Here is a 27,757-nt window from a genome sequence, read left to right on the forward strand (position 1 = left end):
GACATTATTCACAACAAATATAAAACCTAATACTTTTATATCACACTAGTGTTTACATGCGGCTTTGTAAACTAGGTGTAAATTATTAAAACCAAACAGGCATTGAAATTCCGGGTGAAGAATTGAGATTTAACTTGGAATTAATAACGTAGGAATATCGGGAAAAGGTCGCCTATGTGTTATTCCACACGTTCAGCTATCTACTTACGAGTAGGTACATAGCAAATATTATTTCATGTGACAAAAACTCACACACGTACAATACACACACACAGGCACGCACACACATATTTGAAAACTTTCATATTTATTATTATACTAACTTTAGCTCACAACTTCGCACGCGTAAACTATTTAACACAGCAATTGAATTAATATTCCAGGATATTAAGAAAATCACAAATCACAAAGGGATTTTCCAAAAATAAAATCAGATTCTATATTTACGTTGCTTATAAAAGTCCATTACGTTTAGCCAAATTTTGTTACTTAAATGTGATCCAAAAATACAAGCAAATTAAGATTTTTTTTATACGTTAAAGATAGAACGGTTGTGGGCGTCAAATTTGACACAGAGTTAAAATGTCTAAAAGTCCTGACAACGGTCGAATAGATTTCATTTCAAACAGAGCTTAGAGTAGCCCGAAACTTTCAGATCTCGATTAATAAAACCGCATTGACACCGGGCTGGCTCTTTGGATCCTTCAGACCCTTCAGTGCCTACAAAGACAGACACCGACGAAGGTTCAAATTTAAACCGTCTAGGTCTGTCTGTATGGATCGAAGAACTATTCTTACTATCTTGCATCTTTGATTTACTGTCATTTGGTGAGCATTTGGTGCAAATGGAAAATGGACAATTCGAAATTATAACTACGTCAAAGCAGAAAAATTACAATTTGAAAAAGGAAAATAACTCGTAGGTCCTGAATATCGTTGAAAATGGGATCGTGTCCTATGGTAAAATTGACAAATTTGATTGGGTAGGTATTTCTTATTTTTGTACACACAATCACTTCCACAGAGATGTCCCGTGGGTGCAATGTCTTTTTAAAATTAAACAAAAACGTTAATCTTAATGTAGAGTTGGTATTTATAAATATTTTTTAATGTAACATTAATATAACATTAGCATTTGTTTGAAATAATAGAAAGCATGATTACATCCACGGTAGTGACATGTATGGAAGTGACGTACCTAAATACATGTGGTCGTTTTTTTCGGCATAGGTAAATCAAATGTTTTATACCTACCTATGTTTTTTGTAGAGAAAATTTCACGTGCAATAAGATACATATAGGCACTACGCACTCGCTTCTCGTTGCTTATAGTGTCTAACTCTACTACTTGCAAGTACTATTACTTTCTAGTTTTTGCCCGCGGCTTCGCCCGCGTGGAGTTCGGTTATCGCGCGCTGTTCCCTCGGGAACTGTGCATTTTCCGGGATAAAAAGTAGCCTATGTCACTCTCTGACCCATAAACTATCTCTATGCCAAAAATCACGTCGATCCGTCGCTCCGTTTCGACGTGAAAGACGGACAAACATAAAAACACACACTTTCGCATTTATAATATTAGTAGGTATTGATTCTGTGGCTCTACTCTCTTCTCGTTCATCGTTGGCGGTGGGACAAGTGCCTTAGCTAATAAAGTAGACGCTGGAAAATAGTCTCCCCACCTGAAATTTTCCTTTATACTCCACCGTTGTACAGATTGCAAGGCGTCGTAGAAATGTTGAAAATCACCCGCTACGTGCCGAGGGTTCACGCTATAAAGTCTGGAATTTACTAGTTCCCGGGTTCCATATGACAGACGTATAAACTACTAGTTTAAGAGGTTAGAAGGTGCATTTGAAAATTGGATCCGGTCCCCGGAAAATACAGGTCAGGGTATAAATTTTTAGCGATACCGCTGATATTCATCGGTAGTACTAGAAGATAAAAAATACTCGTATAGGTACGGGGTGTGTTGAGGCTATTCTACCTAGCACCATCCAACATGAAACGCGTGAGACTACTCATATTAAATATAATGACCGGATAATTAAATCGAGTTTAGCTCGACATGTTTCGGGCTAATCCGTAGCCACGTCTTCGGAGCAACGCGACTCAGCGGCTGCTGCAACACGCGCACTAGTGCAGATTTAGTTGTGTGCCGTGTCAGTTTCGTCGGTAGTCGCGCGAGCAGAGCGGCGGCGCGCAGTGCGCGTGTTGCAGCAGCCGCTGAGTCGCGTTGCTCCGAAGACGAAGGGCTACGGATTAGCGAAACATGTCGAGCTAAACTCGATTTAAGACGTGAGTTATCCGGGTCATTATATTTAATACCTAGCACCATCCACGAAGACGCGTGATTTTGTCAAAATTAGCCGTTAATTACATTGTAATATTTGTAATAAGAACCACGGCACGCGTCATCGTGAACGACTCTACCTATACAGATTTATTGAATAATGTTTTTCCATCGTATTTTGTCGGTTAAGTTCGTTTTTGTCTTTCTTTCTCAATTAGCTTCTATCGGTAAACTTCAGTACGATTACCTGGAGTTAACACTTGACAGATGGGCGTGCCTTCAGTCAATTTTCAACTTTGACGTCATACAAATAAAATCATCATCATCATCCCAGCCTATATACGTCCCACTGCTGGGCACAGGCCTCCTCTCAGAACAAGAGGGCTTCGGCCATAGTTTCCACGCGGGCCCAGTGCGGATTGGAAACTTCACACACTTCGCAGATTTGTGCAGGTTTCCTCACGATGTTTACACATACGATACAAATAAAATAGTTTTTACATAATCTGTAAACGTGGGTAGCGGTATACTAAAAATGCCTTTATTTGTATGACGTCAAAGTTGAAAATTGACTGAAGGCACGCCCTGTCAAGTGTTAACTCGAATTAATCCATTGACTTATATTCTACCGGTTCTACGTTAGTACATATTATCGATGAATTAATCAAACTATAAGCAAGTTGAGATAGCAAGATAAATGAAAACTTTTCCGACAAAAATCGATATGACAAAACATTATTCACATGTGTATAGTATACACACTATCACATTAGCTATGACATTAGCACAGCACTACGTCACGTACGGTAGTACTGTTAGTTATTCTGTGACTACGTCAGCCTTTTTGCAAGATGAAATATAATCCAATTGACTCATGAAATATTAATTTTCTCCTAACTTTAGTGTTCTCTCCATTTTGTGAAATTTTAGACAAATTTTTGACTAAAAATAAAATAAAATTATAAATGTAGTCTTTTTTTTTATGTTCATTCTTGTTTCAATGTTTTACTACCTGTAGTGAACTGTCATATCTTAGCTTACTGTATCTCATCATCTAATTATTTCATGTATTTATTGTTTAGTTCAACTAGTGTATCGTATCCTCATTTCAGATAGTAACTGGTAGTTATCCCACCGAAAACTGGCTGATTATCAAACAAGTCGTCCACCCACCGTAACCTCGACACTGGCAGAATCATCAAAAAATTGATGGAGCCACTTTTCCTAAATTTGAATTGAACTGACTCATGAAATACTTTCATTAAAGTAAATTCAATATTCTGTGTTTCAATATTACAATTGGGTGAACTTAAAAGTCTACCTACTTAATTATACATAACCTAAATCTAAGCAACTTTGAAAAGTTGGAAAAACCTCCGACATTGTGTTTTGAAAGTCCAATATCTCAAAAACTGATATTATTTGTCAAACATACATAGCTAAGAACCACTGTAAAGAAAATCGCTTGCACGTAAAAAAATCCGCTTAGAAATCAGAGGGCCTACCCTAAATTCGAAAAGATTTTCGAATTTCGTAGTAGCCCTGCAGTCCATCCGTTTGAGAGCTACAATGCCACAGACAGACAGACATTGCCGTCAGTCAAACTTATAACACCCCTCTTTTAGCATCCGGGGTTAACAAATAGTATATTATGTGATCTAAAAAGTATGGAACAAGAAAATCGAAGAAGAAAATATTATTGACCGAAATTCTTATCTACGATCTTTAGAGAAAATCCGTGATCACAATTCAACCTTTCTCAAAGATTGGATTTTATTTATTTAAGTAGATAAATTTCGCTCATCAACAGAACCGACACAATTATCGTTTTTTGTCTCACTAGATGGCGCACTGTTGCGTGAGGTTTTTAAGTGTGGCTTTCAGAGTCTGTTATTACAAAAAGTTAGATTAAAATCATATTTAGATTAAAACCGTACATCAAAATATCCAGCAACCACAGTTTGCTTAGTCCCATTTTGTTCGGAAAAAGGGAGGACAAAAGTTTTCGAAGACAGTCCTCAAAACAGACATTAATTGCCCCGTAACGCAAATTGCCATAAGTTATGCAAATATTCACAAAAAATTCTTATGCGTAGCTCACCCAAAATATGAGATTTGACATTTCGGAGAACGCTATATGAAATTCATTCGCGATTCAATTGCTTTCTGACGATTACAGCGATTACACAAGAAAGTGATTTAAAGATATCTAACCGTTAATTTCAAATCGAAAACTTGTTTTCTTGTAAATATGTCATAGTAATACTGGATGAGCGATTTATGAAATGGTACAGGTTGTATATATGTTTCAGTAGGTAGGTACAGGCCCTCTTGTTCTGAAAGGAGGCCTGTGCCCAGCAAGTGGGACGTATATAGGCTGGGATGATGATGATGATGATGAGGTAGGTACAACACAGTAAGAGCGTTGCAATATAATAATAATGTTTAATGAACTAAAAGAATTTCCTTGCTCACCCGCGACCATGCTACCAGTTGTTAGACTAACTCAAGTTACTCAAGGTAGTTTTAGCATGGTGTACGGTTGTGTCACTCTGAAGATGAGCTCTGGTTGAGTTCGAAACGTGTCAGTGTAGTGTGGTGGTGGTGATAGATGGGTTTGTGTGATTTGTGTGTGTTCTTACAGTGTGGAGGTGGAGGAACTGCATGAACACGCATATTTTGCATAAGCTTAGCTATCGTAAGGTCGCGGGTGAGCAAGGAAATTATTTTAGTTCATTGATATGGACCTCCGCAAAGTAATGCCTGATTCAATAAATAATGTTTAGTTTCTTATCTAATTAATAAACATTGGTTCTCTTCTGAGAAATTATAAATAACATTTTAAGAATCTTTTTTAGTTTAGGTAAGTATCTACGAGTATAATAGATTAAAAATAGTACTCGTACAATGATAGTGGTTAGTCCGTACAGTCACCAGCACCAATATCTGACACAACTGCATAAATATTTGATACGACTCTATTTCTAGGGCCGGAAGGACGTGTCAGATATTTTTACACGCTCCGCTGTGGCAGATACTTATTAATATGCGTTTCTAACCAACCAAAAGTTGGAAAACCCCCGACTTTTTCACTTCAAACTTCAATGTCTGAAGCATCGCTAGACCTGATTTCAAATAAAAAAAACCGCATTCAAATCGGTCCACCCGTTTAAGAGCTACGGTGGCACAGACAGACACACAGACACACATAGCGGTCAAACTTATAACACCCCTCTTTTTGCGTCGGGGGTTAAAAAGAAATTCACTAACAAAATATTTTTCGATAGCACTAAGGTTTATGAATAACAGCTTATTCTTGAACCTGTGCCTATATAGTCCTTAATTACTTATTAAATAATTACTTACCCCGGCAAGCGCAGCGTAGGACGTCCACCAAAGAGATGGACGGATGTCCTGGGTAAAGTCGCGGGTTCACGGTGGATGCAAGCCGCTTCCAACCGAAGCAACTGGAGGTCTGGGGAGGCCTATGTCCAACAGTGGATTAAAACTATACCGTTCTGATTGCAGAAAAAATGTGTGAACAAAATGTCATTGCCTTTTTATTCATAATCAGGGTGTTCACCCACAATTTGAACTTTTGGGGAAAAAGTTTCAGAGGCTAGCAACCCAAGCAAGCATTTTGACTAAATATTTAACTAGTAAGAGCATCGCGTGCCGTTCTTAAATTAGTCTAGTCTAGACTAAAGTGAAGTGTTAAACTCAGTTTTTTACATTCATAACAACACTATAAATGTCGGAAAAAACTATAGCTAACCCTGCAGGGCTACTACGAAACTCGAAACACGAAGTTCGTGTCGTGCGGTCTCTCTCGCTCTCGTATTAAATAGTATAAGTGTCAGAGGGACCGCACTACACGAACTTCGAGTTTCGGGTTTCGTAGTAGCCCTGCTGACCCTGGCAATTTTGCCGAAACTTTCCTGTGCATGGGGCAGCTGCATTTTTTTTTATTAGCATTCGATGTTGTCCAACAGCTGGGCAAAGGCCTCTCTCCTAGAGTCCCAACTCGCCCTGTCTGGTCAGTCGCTGGAGAACGCGTAAAAACTTATTTTTTTATTCGACTGGAAGGCAAACTAAACTTTAAATTTAAGTCACAATAAACACGCCCGAAGCACTAATTACCAGCATTTTAAAGGGCTATTCACGAAGCGTCCGTTCCATCCGCTATTCAATTATAATAAGCGTGTGGAGAGCTTTATTTATGAAGTCGGGGACGATAATAGTTTTATGCTCTGCTGGGTGGTAATGAAGCTGAATTTTGCATGGGACATGTTTAAAGGGTATTAGGGTAGCTTATTTTACGAAGCGTTTTGAACTTTATTATTTACGTGATACAATTTATTTTAAATAATTTAAAGGTGCGACCAAACCGCTGCTTAAAAAACGATGACGGCACGGAATCGCAGTGACGCACCGTATGCGCACCGTTTTTTTTGCATGCTTTCCACACCGCTGCATAAAGTAAATTACATATCGAACTCCGGATAGTAAAATTCCTTGTGTGCACGATAGCTTAAAGAGGACGTCTCAAAGCCAATATCACTGGCAACACACATCTAAATATATCGTTTAGGTAATGAAGACTAAATAAATAAACCTTCCCACCGATAATTAAAGGTAATACCCAGCCATTACGTCCGCAAACATGCTCGCCTGCGGCCCAATGTTCGATAAATCAAACATGATGGATCGCCGTTATATCGGGAATGTTTTTATTTCGCGTGACACATGTCACTTTTGGTGGGATAGAATTAGGGGACAGATATGGAGGGTTTTCGGTGCACCGTTAACTCGCGACGGAAGAGAAACCTTACGGGGTCATCCCAGCCTTATGCGTCCCACTGCTGGGCACAGGTCTCTGACGATATGATCCCCCTGGCTATAGAATTTCGTGGCCCTTTCTTAGCTATAAAGTTGCATCCGCCTGTCATTCACTCATTCAATTCATTCGTGCCAGCTCTTCGTTCACAATGGACCTGTACCATTTTTAATTTGGTGGAAGGCGGACATGAAATACCAATGATGGTAAAGGTCAGGCTTTAAGAGTCAGTGAATGGTAGCTTTAAAACGTTTCGTGTTTTAAGTTTCAACATGGTTCTTCTGTAAAGGTTTACCCATTGTAAGACCCACTGTTTCCTAACCGGACAAGTAATACGAGATATAGATAAGAGCTTATTATATAATATTCATAATATATACGCTCACTTTATATAAACTCGTTTAGTATAACGTTCACTGGATATAATGAACGAACAGTATAAATTTAAAATATCTAATTTTGTAAGGTATAACGTTGTTATATAATATCAATTGATATAATGATCAAAGCGTATAATGTTCATAACACCTAAGAACTAAAACTTCTGAACCTAACCTATCCAAAGTCGCTTCTGCACAGTTTCGTCTTGCTCGCTCGCTTCGCTCGCTCGCCGCCACATAATTTACCATTTACACACATTATTATATATTATGAGTGATAACCTAATGTATGTTATGTTAACAGAACGTAGTCCATCTATCTTATAAAAATAACGTTATATAATTTAAGCGTTATACGTTAAAAAATTATACTTTTTGCTGCTATAGCTAACGTTCATTATATCTTGTGAACGTTATTAATATGAAATTAGATATTTAGTAGTTATATCTCGTGGGACGCACCCTTCCTAACCAACCATCGCCGTCGCGTGTCATGTATGCGCTTGACATTCCGTTCCTGCCACGTTCCTATTACGGTCATGGCATGATACGATGTAGTGTGTAGAGACCTTAAAACGTTTCAACATGGTTCTCCTGTAAATCGCGCCACCCTTCCGTAAAGTATCGCATAAACTTTTCCGCATAATAAACGCGGTAATTAAACGTCGCGGCAAAGAATAGCACAATTAGTAGCTTTAATCCGCCATCTTGGAAACTGAGCCCAATTGTGGAGTTTGTTGAAAAACTATGCGGAAGTCTGTTTGTTAACGTTTGTCGGTATAATTTAATGTTTTATTAAATTTTCGTAACTTACATTTACAATTAAGAAGTTTGTTGTAAAACTGAAAACTGGTATTTTCATACAAAATGTTAATTTATTCACGACCACGACCACTCTTTATACCCTTCCAATACTTCGGTACGGTACTTCGTTTTTTGTAGTATTAGGAAGAAGGAGCCGATCTTGACGTGTCTATTTATTGAAAAACACTTTTGATAAATAAGTCACAGCTAATATGTAACAAATAGCAAGGGTATATGATCATTTACATTTATACGACTGGATGGAAAACGAGCAAGTGGGTCTCCTGATGGTAAGAGATCACCACCGCCCATAAACATCTGCAAACCAGGGGAATTGCAGATGCGTTGCCAACCTAGAGGCCATTCTTTTAGTATCGTTACTGTTAGTAATGGTTACTGTTTTCATTAAAACGCTTTTCAATAAAAAGACTCAAGATTGTTTACTCTTTTTCTAATGCTAAAAAAAACGAAGTATTAGCAAGTAACTAAGAGTGTTCAGTAAAATACAATCACCAGTTGAAATATTCTGTGGCCATATTGTCTAACGCGCTGACGTTCGCGATCGCATTCACCATCTCTTTCTACTCTCGTCTTATACCGTGTGAGTGTGACAGAAAGAAGTCGTGAAAACGATTGTGATTCCAAGTCTGTTAGAAAAGAAAATACACTGTCACCATTTAAATAATTTATTAATTCCCTAATATCACAAAAAAAATGAGCATAATTTAAGTACTTACAGGGCGTTTTCAAAACAAATTCAAAACAATTTTCTTCAAAAAATATTTTTAATACAAGCTTTTTTGCTGACTGTTCCTTTTCTCGACTTAACTTGCATTGTCACCCAAACTACATTTGCATACCAAATTTGAAGTCGATGGCATTCAACGCTGAAGAGTTCCGTCCTGCGGTGACGATCCTGGCCGGGCTACCAGATTATTGTTTTGTCACGCAATTTACATAAGTGCCAAATTTGAAGTCAATCCGTCTACTGGTAGTTGGTCGAATTTAACTTGCAAGATTTGACTAAAGACTGACAGACAGACACAACGGGACAGGTGAAACTAAATGAAAGCTTGTAATACAAATAACAGTTCTAACTTAACCTACTTGCCAGTTAGAGAAATAAAATATTTCACACACTAATAAATATACTCTCGTCTCTGGTTAATTATCTTTTTAACCATAGGAAATATTATTTATTTTAATGAACTAAAAGAATTTCCTTGCTCACCCGCGACCTTACCATATTTTGCATAAGCTCAGCTATCGTAAGGTCGCGGGTGAGCAAGGAAATTCTTTTAGTTCATTGATATGGACCTCCGCAAAGTAACGCCTGATTTCAATAAATTATTATTTATTTTGTTTATTCTTTATATAGAACCCACATTATTTCTTAGCCTGACAGTGCTTTGATTTTTACAACTATAGGTAGTGCCACCAGAGTTGAGGTCACCTGAAAAGAAACATGACATGTCATGTAATGACAGCGGGATTTTGACATTTACTTATTCGTTTCATTCATCCTTCTTTTATTAACCCCCGACGCAAAAAGAGGGGTGTTATAAGTTTGACCGCTATGTGTGTCTGTGTGCTGTGTGTGTCTGTCTGTCTGTCGTGGCACCGTAGCTCTTAAGCCGGTGGACCGATATGAATGCGGTTTCTTTAAATTGAAAGCAGTTTTTCTAGCGATGGCTTAGACATGTTTTATCAAAATCGGTTCTGCCGTTTTTGAGATATTGACTTTGAAGTGACAAAGTCGGGGGTTTTCTAACTTTTTGTTGGTTAGGTTATGCAATCAGTTCTACATGTGGCTGTGTGTGTTATCATTCACCTCAACTCTAGTGGCACTACGTAAGTAATGTATACCTACTGTGAAATTTATTGAAATAGATATCATCTCTCGTTTGGTTTGAGAGAAATGACTGAAAGCGATTGTGATTACGAGTGCAATACAACACAATATCTCGTGAAGCCAAACGAGCGTTATTTAGTTGTGTAATTTCGGACGCATTCGGTTTTATATAACCTCCTAACGCCCAAAGTCCTTTATAAAGGACTTATCAGTAATTTGACATTGAACTATCTCAGAAGTGACAAAGTTCATAAAACAAAAATTTGACTTGGGCGTTAGGAGTATAAAACTCCAGCTTGTGGGTTAAGTACACAAATATAGGGCTTTTGTATGAAACCAAAATTACGCGACTCTTAAAACGTTCGTTTGGGTCTCACCCTTATTGACAATACAAAGTGAGCAATACAGAAAACAGATGGCCTCAAGGGGCCTAATACGAGATTCGAAAACCGAAGTGTACCGTCCCTCTCACTCTCGTATTAAATAATGTAAGCGTCAGCGAGACGGGAAGATACGAAGTTCGAATTTTGCACTTCGTAGTATTGGGCCAGGTTAGGTAGATTTTATAAATTTCTAGTATAGCTATTGCGATTGGTGTGATGTCATAATGACATTATTATGCGAAACGATAGTTCTATCAAACATTACATAGAGATAATCAATATGTACTTATGCCATTCAAATACATATTCAGATATATTTATAACATAAATATGTAGTTCAGTAATTCGTCACCACATTCATCGTCTTCTTAGTTAAACAAAACGTAAAATCGCATTTAAACAAAAATAAATATATCTATACAGCATATACCATAAAGAAAAGCATAAAAAACATGAAACTTACAAAATAAAAACAAAGTCAAGAGGAATCTCGTATAGAAGGCGACCTAACGCAACAGGAACTAGGCTTTGAGCGAAATGCCTGGAGATCAGATTTAAGTACGTCACGGGTTCATTGTAAACCTTTCATAAAGGATATAACGTGTACAAAATCACATCTGAAACAAACAAAAAATTAACAAATAAATAAAAAAAAAACCCTCGCATAACTAGTTACTTGCAAAGCTCGACCGCAGTATGAGAAAAGAAAAAAAACAGAACGGAAAAATCAAGTCAAGTACTAATTTTCTAAGGATCTTGTGTTATGTATGGAATCTTCCAAGTTTAAGCATATTTTATACCTTAAGCTAAGCTGCTAATATAATTCACAAGCAAACTTAGCCGTTATAGATTTCCTTGTAAATTTGATACACCATCATGATTTTTTTCAAATTTTTCAACTGTTTGCTATAATATACGAAGTTTTTATAGTCTATAGTTAGGTCGGTATCTTAATTTATTTATGAAGTACTTACCTTCCGGTGGTATCACGACGTCCAGAACTGTTTTTCTTGTTATATTTTTCAGGTATACACCCGAAAACACGTCCTGAATAATTTAAAACCACCATCAGTGCTCAATTATAATTATTAACGCAATATTGTCATTTGATTGGTTTCGAACCGTTCTGTCAGTTTCTCAAAACATCCGTTCCAAATTAACCATTTCTTTAACTGCCGTAGGCTAAAACTCTTTACTCATCAATATACATTGTGTTTGAAATCATAATGGGTACTAGACAAAAATGCATAACAATAGATCACATAATAAGTAATAACATACTCGTAATCAAAACAATAGAACATGCAAAGTGCACACAGCACACATCAGTATGTCAAAACACCCGGATATCATAGCATCCGTTCGCCAAAAGATCCGCCTCTCATGACACCCGTATGCCCGAAAGACCCGTTGCTCATCGCATCAGTAGATAGTCAAAACACCCGGTTCTCATAGTTTTTAATACATTAGAAATGTATAATAATAGTGACGGAACGGATGTTTTGGGAAACAGATATCAAGACAATCTCTTTTGGGGAAAGCACATTCTGGAAAACGAATTATTTAAGAAACGATGTAACGGGAACGGTCATTTCGGGATTAGGTATTTTTGGGGAACGAATATCAAGCCAAACTTATCTTTTGGGAGAAGCACATTTTGGGATACACTTATGTATGTATGTGTGTAGGTATGTATGTAATGTATGTATGTTAAGTTTTTATTGTACAAAAGAAAATAAATAAAATACAATTGACAAACTTAGAGATACTTGTATAAAGAAAGGCGGACTTATATCGGGAAACGAATTATTTAAGAAAAGGTAGTGACGGGAACGGATGTTTTGGGAAATCCATAAAACGGTCCGAAAGGTTAAAATCTTACCATGACAGTGTAAATGTCAGTCGAGTCAGCACCATACTCGGAGGGCGAGAAAGAGGCGAACGCATCATAGTCGCCTACGTTCACGAGAGCGAAAGAGAAGGTGTGATACTTGTTGCCTTTGGCCGGTAGGCGGCGCTTCACCCATAGTGTCAAGGCGTCATCCAACTGGAAATTTTTAATAATTAGTTACTAGCTATTGCCCGCAACTTCGCACGTGTCTACCAGTAGCATCAACTTTTTTGTTAGGCGAACCGGAGAGTAAGAGAAGCGTGAGTCAGGTATTAGGAGCCGTGGTGGCCTAGTGGTTTGACCTATCGCCTCTCAAGCAGGGGGTCCTGGGTTCGAACCCCGGCTCGCACCTCTGAGTTTTTCGAAATTCATGTGCGGAATTACATTTGAAATTTACCACGAGCTTTGCGGTGAAGGAAAACATCGTGAGGAAACCTGCACAAACCTGCGAAGCGATTCAATGGTTCGTGCGAAGTTCCCAATCCGCACTGGGCCCGCGTGGGAACTACGGCCCAAGCCCTCTTGTTCTGAGAGGAGGCCTGTGCCCAGCAGTGGGACGTATATAGGCTGGGATGATGAGTCAGGTATTTTATGTAAACCCTATAAACTACTATTATAAATGCGAAAGTTTGCCTGTTTATTAGTTTGTTTGTTCGGGAAAATAGGTATTTTATTTTTATTTTTCAAATCTTGTTTCGTTGAAATAACGTATTGTACAACCTGATTAAAAATAAACATACCATATAAGGTGTCGCCATAATTCCCAAGGCGTCCTGTCCTATAGCGATTAGATCCATGTTCTGTAGAAGCTGTTTCTCGAACGGCTTAATGCGATTCATATTACAGCTGAGGAGCAGAGGCGCAGACCACATGGCGTATACAGCCACTTGGACGCGGCTCTGGCTCTCTGTGAGAGAGTTGGTGCCTAAAATTAGCTGAAAAAAAGGCTGTGGGTAACCTTACAGAGACGGAACGCTGCATTTTTTTGGGTTAGATTCGTAAGGACTTGATTACAGAATGATTAGGCAAACAAAACATTTGTGTAAATTATTAAAAAAAAAATGGCCCAAAAAGTTAAACATGCTTTTGCATGTTTGGCAAAATCAATTCTATAAAAAGTCTTAAAAGCTAAAAAATTACAGTTTTCTTTGAGATACCGCATTTTCGCTTAGGAATTGAAAAATTTGTAAAATTGTAAAATTCACATCTTGCCGAATGACAATCGTCTATATATACACACACACACAAACATCACGCCTGTATTCCCAAATTGGGTAGGCAGAGCACACGAAACGTTAACGCTTCTGAGCCACTTTTAGCAATTTTAGGTTTTAAGTTCTATACATATAGTTCGCAATATTCGGTCTGACCCAAATACTAACAAAATATTAGTAGCATCTATAGGTACCTACAACGTGTGACATCCATAAGAACATACATTTTTATTAACGATAGCTTTAACTATTGAGAACCGTTTTATCGAAAAAATATAACAATTACCTTTACTAATGGAGTTATAAATTTTTTAATTTTCTCAAGCAGCAATGTAATGCAAAAATTTATCTTTTTGTCGTTTCAGAGGCAGCAAATGTTAGTGTCAGTTGTTAGCTTTGTCACCGATACATAGCGTGCCGAATTAATTTGTATGAAAAAAAATATGTTTTTTTTTAAACAAGTAATACTAACTTACGTTCATTAGGGCTTATTTCAGCCCTTAAAATATCTGTTCTTATGGAAGTCACACGTGTACATAATACAGGGAGGAAATGATGACAATACATACCATATCCGGATCATTCCACTGGCCCGGCTTGTGGAACTGTCGGATCACGTTGTTTTGATCCCTGAAGTACGACATGATGCCCACTATGGCGGGCCAGTGGGTCACGACGTCGTGATAGTTGCGCCACAGGTTGCAGTAGTGGGCCACTTGTTCCAAGTCAGCCTGAAATATATTAAGTTCCTGTTATAGTGCCACCAGAGTTGAAGTCACTCAAGATGTCATTGTAATGACAGCGGGATTTTGACATTCACTCATTCATTTAATTCATTCTCCTTTTATGAAATCAGTTTTCATGTAGCTGGGCCAATCAACTATTTTACCGACACTTTGGGCGTCTCCTGCGTTACCAAAATTGTCTCTGGCGTTACCAAAAAATCGAACTTCCAACAAGATATTTCACGGTTTAATAGGTTGAACTTACGTAGGATGGCATGTATGCATGAACACCTTCTATTAAATTACAGAAAAAACGTGTTTACTTACAAAAATCTTCAATTGTTTGAAAAATGTCGCGGACAGAACAGATTAGTGTCGGTAAAAAAGTTGATTGGCCCAGCTGCGTGTGTAGTCATTCACTTTAACTCTCGTGGCACTGACTATAAGTACCTTATGTGACATGCACAATAGATTGTTTGCTAAAAGTTATATTTTCAACCTTTTTTTTTCTTATCTAAACATTGGCTGTATATCTTTATTTTCATAATAATACAGGTGTGAAAACTTCAGAAGTTGTCAAAATATGATATTTTTGTTATCATCAAGCCTATATACGTCCCACTGCAGGGCACAGGCCTCCCCTCAGAATGAGAGGGCTTGGGCAGTAGTTCCCACGCGGGCCCAGTGCGGATTGGGAACTTCACACACCCCATTGACATATACCGTGCCATATATGCTAATCTAACAAGTTCCTTATACCGTGTACATTGTTTATTTACTATGTGATTATTTTAGTTTGTATATACTTATGCTCGTTAGCCTGAGATACAGGGTTCACTTAGTAACCTTAGTTCAGGCACACATGTTACGTAGATTTTATCAAAAGATTGTATTTTTTAAATTGTACCGCATTTTCTCTGAATTAATTACTATTATTATTATTGTTTTCCTTCACCGTAAAGCTCGTGGTAAATTTCAAATGTAATTCCGCACATGAATTTCGAAAAACTCAGAGGTGCGAGCCGGGGTTTGAACCCACGATCCTCTGCTTGAGAGGCCATAGGTCAAACCACTCGGCCACCACGGCGACGACGATTTATGATATGTTCCTCATAAATTTGTATATTTTTTTTTTGCGAATTGCGAATAAATAATTCTTATTCTTATAAATTTATTTAAAATCGGTGCAATTTTACGATTTCATTTTATCAATCAATAAAATAAAAGATTGTTACATACATTTGTATGATGTATGAATTTCTTGTAGTACGGCCAGCTGCATGAAAACACCATGGGTCGTCCTGTCTTGTTTAGATGGTGGCCCAATTTAATGTACGCTGAAATTAATAAAAAAATACTGTAAATAAATGAACTATCAACTAAGATACAGCATTCCAGGCGTAATCGCGCCAAATTTCTGCCGCGTTATTTCCGAGCTAACGGAATACGTCACAACATACTCGTAATCAGTCGCGTAATTTCGGTAATTTACTATAAAGAAACAACTATCGATTATGGAATAATAAAAAGCCGTGGTGGCCTAGTGGTTTGACCTATCGCCCCGGCTCGCACCTCTGAGTTTTTCGAAATTCATGTGCGGAATTACATTTGAAATTTACCACGAGCTTTGCGGTGAAGGAAAACATCGTGAGGAAACCTGCACAAACCTGCGAAGCAATTCAATGGTGCGTGCGAAGTTCCCAATCCGCACTGGGCCCGCGTGGGAACTATGGCCCAAGCCCTCTTGTTCTGAGAGGAGGCCTGTGCCCAGCAGTGGGACGTATATAGGCTGGGATGATGGAATAATATGCCAGGGGTAATCGATACATACTTACATACATACATACATACATTCTGCCGCGCGATTTCCGAGCATGCGGAATACGTCACAACGTAATCAAACTTTAGATAGTGCCACGAAAGTTGAAATGCATGATTACTCACACAGCTACATGAAGAACTGATTGCATAAAAGGAGAATGAATTAAATGAATGAGTGAATGTTAAAATCCCGCTGTCATAACATTACCTGGTCTTGTGTGCGTGACCTCAGCTCTGGTGGTACCATCTATACTAGGTAATCATAAATTGAACAGCGGAACTTCAGTCGCGTAACGTAGGCAAAGTGCGCCTGGTCATATCACCTGTGTCAAGGTATGTGTTCTCCACGAAGCAGCCATCAACCTTCAGGTAGTCCACCCCCCACTCCGCAAAGGCTTTCGCGTCCGTGCTGAAGTGCCCTCGCGACCCTGGATAGCGCATACACGTGTCTTTGCCGACATTCGTATACATGCCGAATTTTAAGCCGCGGGCGTGGATCTACAAATAAATGTACTTAAAAAAATTTTTTTTTCTTTACCATCTTGTCGGCATACAGTTTTCTAGCACTGATAGTTTCTGAGCAAAGCCTCGGATAGATCGACCGATAGACAGACATGGTGAAACTACCAGACTGATTTCAGTTGAAATTTGGTAGGTTTGGTTTGGCGAAATGGTACCTACTTTAACGGTTAACGGAAATCAAGAAAATCATGTGAAAGTCAAAATATCTTTAATCAATTTAAGCTATGACAAGCACTGTCAAAAAAAAAACTACCAGTACAGAAAAACCTCAATTGAGAAGAATCCGGCAAGAAACTCAATGGTCTCTCAATGCATGTAATTGTCTCTCACTCATGGTGTATAGAACAGTTTGTCGCTTTAAGTATCAACTCACATAATCAGCAAGGAACTTCATGCCTCTCGGGAACCTCTTCCTGTCAGGCTTGAGCCGTCCATCTTTACCCCGGTACCGTTCTGACCAGCAGTCATCGATGATGATGTACTCAAACCCTGCCTCCTGGTAACCTTCGCGGTAGAATTTATCAGCCACAGACAAGATTAGCTGTTCACTGGTGAAAAAATAACAGTTTTTTTAACAATCTTACTGCTATCAAATTTCAACAACATTACATCAAACCAATTTAAAGTTTTGTGTAACTGTAATTACTTTAGTACTGAAATTTAATTACTGTACTTTAATATGTATTTAACAACACATTATGCTGTAATTTTAGTATTTTTTTCTTACTCTTGTACATTAACTGAGTATTAAATGTACTCTAAAAATTTCCCAAACACTAAGTTAGGTTTTTTAAGTTTGACATGCCAAGTTTAAGTCACTATATTACAGTGTGTGTGAAGTCCCCAATCCTTACTGGGCCCATGTGGGAACTATGGCCTAAGCCCTCCAGGCTGAGAGGGATGTGCCCTACAATGGAAAGTGTACAATACAATACAGTGACTCTTTATTGTACACCAGAAATACACACACTATGTTTTAAAAGTAATTAGGAATATTTTAGTAGATAATTAAGCAAATTTTACTCCAGTACATATCTTTTACAAGATATTTGAATCGTGATTGATTATTGTTTCCATACAAATGAATGTTCAAAGTTTATGGCATCAAAAGCATGAATACATTTTCAATTAAAAATTTTGATGATAAGCCTTTTTCATTTCCTAACCTCATCTTTCATTCATAACCATTTTGACTGAAGACTAAGTATATTTGAAATCCTCAACCCCATTTACTCTTTCAAGCACTCATCATCATCATCATCATGTCAGCCGAAAGACGTCCACTGCTGGACATAGGCCTCCCCCAAGGCTCTCCACTCAGACTGGTCTTGTGCTTTCCACATCCACCGCGATCCCGCAATCTCCATCTCCATCTTGTTGGAGGCCTACCAACTTCGAGAACCTGCTGGCCCCATCGGCTATCAGTCCTGCGAGAAATGTGCCCCGCCCACTGCCACTTCAGAATTGAAATTCAAGCAAAAGCAGCTTTAAAATTCAAGCACTACTGAGACTTAAATATTTTTATTTTTCTTTTCTTTCTTATCTACCACCAGAGGCGTATCTAGGGTTATTTTTCAGGGGGGGACCTGGCCTGGATTTTTGTGTGAAGATATCAGTATTATAGAATTTTGAATCGGTGGCCCAACATCCTGGGGTGGGCACTAGACCGTACTACCACTGAATAAGTATATTTAATGTGTTGTAAACTTTGCTGTGTTCCTGTTTATCACTATTATTATTATTTATAACAAAACAGTTTATAGTTGATGGGTACAGATCATTGTTCATCTGTGAATTGATTTATGAATGAATGATTACAGTACAATATTTCACTAAAACAAAGTATGTTTTCATTTCAACACATTGGCAAGCCTTGTGTGTTGTACACTAACTAATTACCAAGTTAAATGGGCATTAACTGAATAATGCACAATCTGAAACATTCCTAATAAAGTTCAATTTCTTCTTAAATTCTTATCAGAGCAATCAAATATCCAATAGGCTTGATTCCAAATGTTTTTAAGTTTGATAGAAAAAGAAAATTAGGTGCATACACTTTAAAATTACCGTAAGCAAAATAAAACTATATAACCAGTGCATTTACGTAGTCATAATCATTATTATGTTTTTTTTTTCTTTATAAAACATATTATGGTTAAGTACAGCTCAATGCTGCAACATACTGTTCATAAGAACATTTTTGACTGTATAGGTAATATACTACAGAACATTTATTTTATTACCAGTGTATTACCATCACTGTAATCGAACGCGTAACCAATATATGTTTGTAAACAATAAAACGCCGGCAGGTACTTACTTGAGGCATTTTTCGGGAACCGTTTCGCATTCGACGCCGCACATGTAGTATCCCCAAGACATCCATCCCATGGGAGGTGTTAGAGCCAGTCCGTTGTTCAAAAGCTCCACAAAATGAAGACACATAGCCGCAATGTACATAAACACGGCAACGTAAGCCATTTTGAAATGCCGCTGTATTTGCTATTAAGTAATTAAGCGGTTTGATATTTTAAACAGTGAAATATGATGATGTTTAGGATTAAACCATGTTTATAATTATCGTTTTTATTTAATTGGATTTTGGATTATTAATTAATGTCGAGATTGACGACACATCTGCAAACGCAATCGTACGTACGATACGATAAACTGAAAAACTGTCATGAATGAAATGACAGACAGACTGACATTGAGAACTGACTGACAGTGACAGGTAATTGAAATTGTCAGTTGTTAAACGTATTTTCCTAGTAACTATTTTGGATTCTTAGCAATTCTGCTAACGGTAAAAACACAAAACAGATAGGTATAAGAACTTGTTTCACAACAGCTTGTGACATGTAATACACGTGGAAGTCTATTGTGAACTGGTTTTCATAAGACAGATTCTTCTTTTTGCATTATAAGTTATAAAAGTCGCCGTAAAACGTACCCCAGACAAATATTAATGTGTAGTTAGAAACAAAGAGTATATAATCACTGCTGTGGTTAGAAAAACACAGCTTTTCTTTCGTTTCTGTTTACGCAATAGACGTTCACAATACAAACGAGTCCTACAATCCTACTAAACTAAAGTCAGCACTACTCAAACTTTCATTGTGACATTGCACCCTCATATTTCTTCGAAGGAAATCTAGCCATAAAATCTTCTTGTAGAAGCTATTAGGCCCCGTTGACACATCAAACGCAAGTCGTCACGTACGATCGAACCATTGCTATACGAAATAAAAAGTAAGTATAGTCGAGCCAGACGATTTAAGTAAAGGGTCGGGCCAACCGTGCCTGCGTGTTATAGCGTTCTTTGTGACCCTGTATCGGTAAAAGTAGAAAAGGTTAAGAAAATAAACCTTGCGACTAGTATTAAAGCAAAAAGGTTTTTTTCGTTTGCCGTACCTACGATTTAAGAGCGTTACAGTAAATATTTGACTTGTACATAGGCGAAGGATTTCAAAAGCAAACAGAAATTGAATTTAAATTTCGTAGAAAAAGCAACGAAAGTAGAAAAATTAACGTGTACTTTTTATGATTCAGTTATAGCCAGCATCAAAAAGAATATTTTCCATGATTCCGTTTTAGCAAGGAAAAGGGAGGGGCTTTAAAATACTCTGATTTCCTGCGAATCCGACGGACCCAAACGACCTTGGATATCCAGGACAGTATTTTCTCAAATCAAATGTTGCTTTTAGTGCAAGAAGATTCAATTTATAAACAGAGGAAAATAAATTCTTAATCAACTCAGTTCTGTAATGGGCGTACTTATTAGCACTTAATCAAAAGTTTGTTTTGTGGAGAAGAGCACAGCGGAAAATATTAATTCTTACCATGTCACCTAGGTACTTATTTATAATTTTAAAAAATAACAAATATGTTATTGATGGATGAGCGAGCTAGTTTTTATCATAGACACAAACCAGTCATCGCGTGGGTAAAAGATAGATGTTTTTATATGCCTGAAACCTGAAACGCAATGAGGGCTATCGTTTTTTGTCTTTCCAGATGGCGCCACTGTTGCGTGAGGTTTTTAAGTGTGGCTTTCTGAGTCTGTTATTAAGGCCTTAAAACAAAGTTTAGATTAAAATCATATTTAATACACATTAAAACCGTACCATAAAATATCGAGCAACCCCAGTGTTGCGTAGTCTCGTTTTGTTCGGAAAAAAAGGGAGGACAAAAGTTTCCGAAAGACAAACCTGTCTCAAAACACAGACATTCATTGCCCCGTAACGTATAATTGCCATAATTAATTTTAGGTAATGCAAAATATTCACAAAATTATTCTAATTATAAATAAACCCGCGTAGCTCACCCAAAAACTATGAGATTGGACACTTCGGAGACCTCACGCTACACTCGCGCCTCTAGCGGCGAATTCATACGCGATAGCCCTCATTATTGGCTACCTAATATTCTTTTGTTTTTTTTTTCACGTAAATTTCAGTAAATTGTTAATTAAGTCATGTAGAGAACACAAACATGAAGTGTTATAACCATAGTCTAAAATGACAATAAACACTCAACATTAACATTCATCATCATCATCCCAGCCTATATACGTCCCACTGCAGGGCACAGGCCTCCTCTCAGAAAGAGAGGGCTTGGGCAGTAGTTCCCACGCGGACCCAATGCGGATTGGGAACTTAACATGGACATTATTTTAGCTAAATTAAAATTTCTTTGTTTCAATTTTCAGAACAAATTTAACACTTTATTCTATCGTACTTTCAAATGAAACGGAAAATTTTAACGATAAAATTTGTTGAATCGGAGATAAAGGGATATTTCTAGATTCTTTGCGCTAATGAGTGGACAGGATGTCCTATTAGTCGAGTCTGAGCTCTGATTATCCTTTTCCTTTGACGTTGTGATTATGTGATAAAGATTTTATACTTATCCTCCGAGACCAGGTTTTTATTTTTATGTTTGAGATTACCCTTTGGTTTCAGGTGAATACCTATTTATTTACATTGTAACAGCTTAAGAGCCCAAATAATGCCTGTAACCCTATCACTATAGCGTACCGCTGTTGTCTAAGAATCGCTCTTTCTAGCAACAGGCTAAGTGGCCTGTGTATTATTTACGCCACAAAGATGCGAGTAGATAAAAAAATAAAGTTTGAGTACCTACCTGTTTATTACATTAGTAAAGGGTTTAGCAGGCCAAGGAAGAACATGTGGCCCCTGTGAGGAATAGTGAATTGGTAAATGTCAATTGTTTGTCGCCTCATTACTAGTACCCTTCTTCTTCTCTTTTAAAATATGGCTTTTCTGTCCTAATTAATAGGACAATTTCGCCAGTGTCAAAGTAAACTCTCTTTGAGAGGGACATTGTACGGTGGTTGTAGTTTTTGCAACTTGATAGTAAAATTCCAGAAACCACGTGTACACAACTTGCGCATTAAAAAATGTCAGACACAAGAGAAATATAGAATTTTGTGATCACTGTTCACTGTTAAGGTTAATCGCCGCATAAAACACTATCAAAATTATACTTCAACTAGCCAAAGAAACTGAATTAGCAAAATTAGATATTGTCTACATCCGCCATGTTCGAATGCTACAAATCGAATCTCACATTACTAGTAATCACTCCAACTTTCAGCCCTCTCATCTTGAACTGTCAAAGAGAAGTTTAGAACTAAAAAATAATTTTGAAATTCGGCCCACAATTTTGCCGGAGTTATCGCGTAACAAACATACAAAAAAAAACACACTCGAATCGGGAACCTCCTCTTTTTTTGAAGTCGGTTAAAAAGCTAAGTTAGCACAGGTGATTTTTAACCACCGACGCAAAAACAGGGGTGTTATAAGTTTGACTGCTGTGTGACTGTGTGTCTGGCTGTGTGTGTCTATCTGTGAAACGTAGCTTTTAAACGGGTGAACCAGTTATTATTATTATTTGAAAGCAGGTTTTCTAGTGATGGTTCTTAGACATGTTTTATCAAAATCGGTTCAGGCGTTTTTTGAGATATCAAGCTTTGTTTTCCAACTTTCTGTTGGTGAGGTTATTTATACAACTTTAATGAAGATCGCGCCGCAGATCGGCAAGCGCAGCGTAGGCCGTCTCAACCAACGAGATGGACGGATGACCTGGTTAAAGACGTGGGTTTACGGTGGATGCAAGCCGCTGCCAACCGAATTTAAGCTACTGGAGGTCTATGGGGTCTATGTCCAACAGTAGACGTCCCACGGCTGAGATGATGATGAAGACCACGATTACATTTTGTGCTCTTTTGTTCCAGTGTCGAAGGCGATGGGCGTTGATGGCATGTAGCGAGATGAGGCGGTGGCCGCTCGCGCTGCTGGCTCTGCTCGCGGCGGCCGGCGCTTCGCCAACGGAGGAGCCCGCGCTGTTCGAGGCCGCCTTCCAAGGTACGATCATTACAGTACCCGGCCGTAAAGATTGCACATCGATCTGGAATAAGTAGATTCGCGCCACCTGCTATGCGGAAAAAGCATGGAACTAAGACCACGTAGACTAAGAACGTAACATTTTCGTCATGCAAAATGGTCCACACACAATCTTATATTACGCCAAAAACTAAGCAAGTACTGGCTGTTTGAGTTTATCTAAGTCACTCGAAGTAAATTAAAAAATTAAGCACTTTTACTCCCTAGGGACTAAAGTACTCACTTTACTCCCGCCTCGTAAGGCTATTATGACCTTTTTTTTTTATTCGACTGGATGGCAAACGAGCAAGTGGGTCTCCTGATGGTAAGAGATCACCACCGCTCACAAACATCTGCAACACCGGGGGTATTGCAGACGCGTTGCCAACCTAGAGGCCTAAGATGAGATACCTCACGTGCCAGTAATTTCACCGGCTGTCTTACTCTCCACGCCGAAACACAACAGTGCAAGCACTGCTACTTCACGGCAGGATTAGCGAGCAAGATGGTGGTAGCAATCCGGGCGGGCCTTGCACAAGGTCCTACCACCTGCAAAACCTACTTTTAGAGCATGAGAAGTGAAAAACTTACATATTATATACTTACATATTTATATGTCATTACTGGATGAGCGATTATCGTCTCCTAAAAACACGATAACACATAAAAAAAATTGCCGCGAGCGATGCTCGGTCGCCCAGCTACTTAGTAGGATTTACATGTGAAAGTAATGTAAGGATGTAATAAAAAATATACGTAAAACCTCGTAAACCACAAATAAATTAGGTACTTCATTTATTTCACATAGTTGTAACTACAAGCTAACAGTTACAAAGTTATTTTAACAAATAAGACTTAGCTACCTAACTCTAAGGGGCTGTTTCACCATCCATTGATTAGCGTTAACCGACGGTTAAATGTGATGCCGTCTCCGTCTATTCGAACAAAACAAATAGAGACGGCATCACACCTAACCGCCAGTTAACACTAATCAATGGATGGTGAAAAAGCCCGTTAATCTAAATCAAAAGTCTAATATAGAAAATGGCTAACGGCCAAGCCCCGTAATGTAAAAACATCTTAAAAGTAAATTCTTTGAGTGTTAAAAATTAAAAAAAACCTCTTTTTACATGGTGTTTTAGTTAAAAAGTAAGTTCACTGACGCACTCACAACACAACCAATCAGACACATTAGTTAATTTTATACCAAGGGCTTTACAAGCAGTACAACTTAAGGTACAAAAATACTTTTCGGACATCAAGAGTAACAGATAAAGCTTAGATAATTCTTAAAAAAGAATGTCCTAACCAAACAACTACCAGCAAAATAATAATAGCGACTTACTAAATAAGTAAAGAATTATTTAAAAAAAATTAACGTTCCGCTTTCCTCTGTGTAACGAAGGAATGAGGCGAGGTCCGCTGTGTAACGTTCCTTTTCCTTAGTGCTTGCCCGAGCACATATTAAAAATGTTCAGTGGTAGTTACTTGTTTGTGAACGACTCAATTAAATAAGGATTATTCGGCTACGGCTCACAAAGGCTTAGCAGTCATTAACACTCCGATTATTAGGATTTTTGTAAACCTGTTACGTTTTAATAAGGCCACGTTCGAGCGTGAATAGGACTGGATTCAAAATGCTTAAAGACAATTATTTATTAGGTATCATTTTTAACTGGTGAGAACTTTTTTTTGGAAATAAAGATTTATTTTGATTTTTTATTATTATTGTTAGATTGTCATGTCAAATTTTGCACTTAAAGCATTCAGATTGAGTTCAAATCCCTACCATACCAATATTTATTTAAAAATGAGTCGTAAATGTCGAGAACGCGTTATTGCCTTTTCTATCTCATGGCACATTTCTCTCCAGATACACAACATCAATCCTACACGTGTTGGAACATCTAAAACATATGAGTACTATAGTGCTGGCTTTTTCACACAGTCTTCCTTCTCTGGCGTCTGTATAGCACAGTACACATATTTGAAACAGTTTACAAAATGAATATTGATTTTGACACAATTAAATTTTACTTTTGGCAGAAGTAGGTATACCAATCTCCAGCTAATAAACGTCAGCCAAGTCGAGCAAAACAAAAGGCACGGCCGTAGGTACCATACTTTTCTCGAAGCCATTCAGGCTTGTTTCAACATTCTAATTTCTAAAACTATTACTATGGAAAGTAGTCCCAAAAGTCCCAAATCTTTGTGTGAAAAAAGTTATCGCTGCATAAAAGTAGGTTTATACCAAGTTTCTGTATGTTGATTTTGTGCGTTTTTATATGTTTTGCTTGTCTGATTTTGCACTTTTCCGTCTTTGCTAATATTCTGGTTTTCTTATCCGTTTCTGTAAACTGTCGCTGTTTACTTTTTGCGACTTCTTGATCTTTGGTTTTATCATTTGTTATTTATTGTTTGATATAATTATTGTTGTTTTCTTATCGATGGCAGCAAAGTAGATACGGACATCTACATTTTTTCAAAAATGCTTTTTTTACAAAAAATAACTTATTTCAACCATATCTATAAGTCTGTTAAAAAAATATTTCAAATTTCAAAATAATGAAGAAAATTTGGCACGTAAAAGAAAACATCTACACTAGCTTTTGAAAAAACATCGCAGTAGAAACGGACATTTGAATTTATCCGCTTTTACTTCGGAGCTTTGACAGGATGCTTGTGACGTCAATAAAGTCACATGCCACTTGTCCGTTTATACGTCATACTTTTTGCATATGTCTCAATCTACAAATTTATTATTTCTAATTTCTATGAGGAAATTATTTGTTTTTTCTTTAAATATTTAAACAAATAGATATATTACTTAACATTGGTTTCATACACTTGTTTGTTTTTTTTATTTAGACAGCAAATGAATTAAAATTCTTAACCTAAGTAAGTACTTAAGTTTCTATTGCTTGCAGCTTACCGCTTTTTGGAAACGACACGCCTGAACAGATTTTGACTGATGATGACGAGCAATCTGTTTTTTTCCTAATAGGTATATAAGTAGTAGGTAGAATATCGATTATACTATTCATCATCAGGCAATAGCAGTCCGGACATAGGCCTCCCCCATAGACCGCCATTGCGCCCTGTCTTCGGCTAGACACATCCAGCTTTTACCACCAGCCTTTCGCAGATTGTCCCTCTACCTGAACGGAGGGCGTCTTGGACTACGTTTGCCGAGACGCGGTCTCCACTCAATATCTTCAGCGGTTGTCGGTGCTTCAACAGATATGACCCAGCCCACTGCCACTTCAAGTTGTTAATTCTATGAACTATGTCGATGACCTTAGTTCTGTGTCGGATAGTCTCGTTGCGGATTTTATTCTTCAGAAAAACTCCGAGCATAGCTCGTTCCATAGCTGGCAGGGCCGCATTTCAGCTCCGTATGTCATGACGGGTAGGACGCACTGGTTAAAAACTTTCGTTTTCAGACATTACGGTATAATTGACGAAAAAAACTCGACATAATTTTCCGAATGCTGCCCAGCCCAGCTGAATCCTTCTCTTGGCCTCCTTCTCAAAGTTGTGTTCTACCTAAGGCTACTGTTACATTATGCTCGTTATTAGCATGCTAATAAGCATGCTAGTACCTGCTGTACCTGTATGACACAGGAAAAAGCATGCTTAATAGTAGCAAGCCGTGGTGGCCGAGTGGTTTGACCTATGGCCTCTCAAGCAGAGGATCGTGGGTTCAAACCCCGGCTCGCACCTCTGAGTTTTTCGGAATTCATGTGCGAAATTACATTTGAAATTTACCACGAGCTTTACGGTGAAGGAAAACATCGTGAGGAAACCTGCAAAAACCTGCGAAGCGATTCAATGGTGTGTATGAAGTTCCCAATCCGCACTGGGCCCGCGTGGGAACTACAGCCCAAGCCCTCTCATTTGAGAGTAGGCCTGTGCGCAGCAGTGGGTCGTATATAGGCTGGGATTATTATTATTATAATAGTAGCACGTCCCTATGCACACATGCTAGTAAGTAGCATTTGCTGAATAGTAGCATGCTTTCTTGCTAGTAACTAGCATGTGTTGGTACCTTAACTGCAAAATCAGGCCGAGGTATGTGTACTCCGAAACAACATCAAGAAGATTTCCACTAACGATGACGGGCCTCTGATCCATGTGGCCATTGATGACAATTTTGGTATTATCCACATTCATTATAGCATTATATTATTTATACTATTATAGTACATACTGGTTTATTTTTACAGTTTATATTGTTTTGTTTTGGGATATCTTTTGTACGTAATTTTATTACTTGTACCTACTGTTGATTTATTTAATTTATTAGTGTAAAACTTTAAAAAATAACTTAGTTTTTGAGTACGTAAAAACAATTATGAGTAAACAAAAATAAAACAAAAAATTTTTTTTTAATTTAACACGTATTATGGGGGTTTTTAACGAAATAAATGAATTTATATGATAGACAGCGATGAGGTTGAGTGGTAGATAACTCATTTAATAATATGAATAAAATGATTAATGCAAAGTAAATAAAGACATCTACAAAATTTTATCAAAAAAAGGGTGAATACTCGTTGCATGTTGTTTAGATTATCTCTAAACACTCCTCTAAGTTTTACCGGAGATTCTTACCTTAGCTTATTCGTTTT

General features: G+C 37.8%; 2 protein-coding genes across 3 annotated transcripts in view; one reads left to right on the top strand and one right to left on the bottom strand.

Annotated features, from left to right (window-relative positions):
- The window catches only part of SP2353 (EGF like, fibronectin type III and laminin G domains protein pikachurin), a 218,509-nt gene that overhangs the window by 48,565 nt on the left and 142,187 nt on the right, over nucleotides 1–27,757 (top strand). Inside the window, 1 exon segment of the mRNA XM_074105099.1 lies at nucleotides 22,979–23,108. Within this exon segment, the coding sequence (XP_073961200.1) occupies nucleotides 23,000–23,108 (109 nt within the window). The 5' untranslated portion in view covers nucleotides 22,979–22,999.
- On the bottom strand, nucleotides 8,964–19,381 carry LOC141440105 (alpha-N-acetylgalactosaminidase-like). 2 transcript variants are annotated; one of them, XR_012452675.1, is made up of 10 exons: nucleotides 19,040–19,381; nucleotides 17,093–17,267; nucleotides 16,521–16,695; nucleotides 15,616–15,713; nucleotides 14,221–14,382; nucleotides 13,178–13,372; nucleotides 12,429–12,593; nucleotides 11,521–11,593; nucleotides 11,010–11,163; nucleotides 8,964–9,764 (listed from the first exon to the last, which is right to left on the bottom strand). XR_012452675.1 is itself a non-coding variant. In XM_074104568.1 (9 exons), exons 1-9 carry the CDS (start codon nucleotides 19,198–19,200, stop codon nucleotides 11,132–11,134), a joined length of 1,236 nt encoding a protein of 411 aa, XP_073960669.1. In that variant the 5' UTR covers nucleotides 19,201–19,381; the 3' UTR covers nucleotides 8,964–11,131. The 2 variants fall into 2 exon arrangements, 1 of the variants encoding a protein (XP_073960669.1); XM_074104568.1 differs by having other exon boundaries at nucleotides 8,964–11,163.

This window comes from Choristoneura fumiferana, chromosome 22 (assembly GCF_025370935.1).
Source record: "Choristoneura fumiferana chromosome 22, NRCan_CFum_1, whole genome shotgun sequence".
In the NCBI taxonomy this organism is placed as follows: domain Eukaryota; kingdom Metazoa; phylum Arthropoda; class Insecta; order Lepidoptera; family Tortricidae; genus Choristoneura; species Choristoneura fumiferana.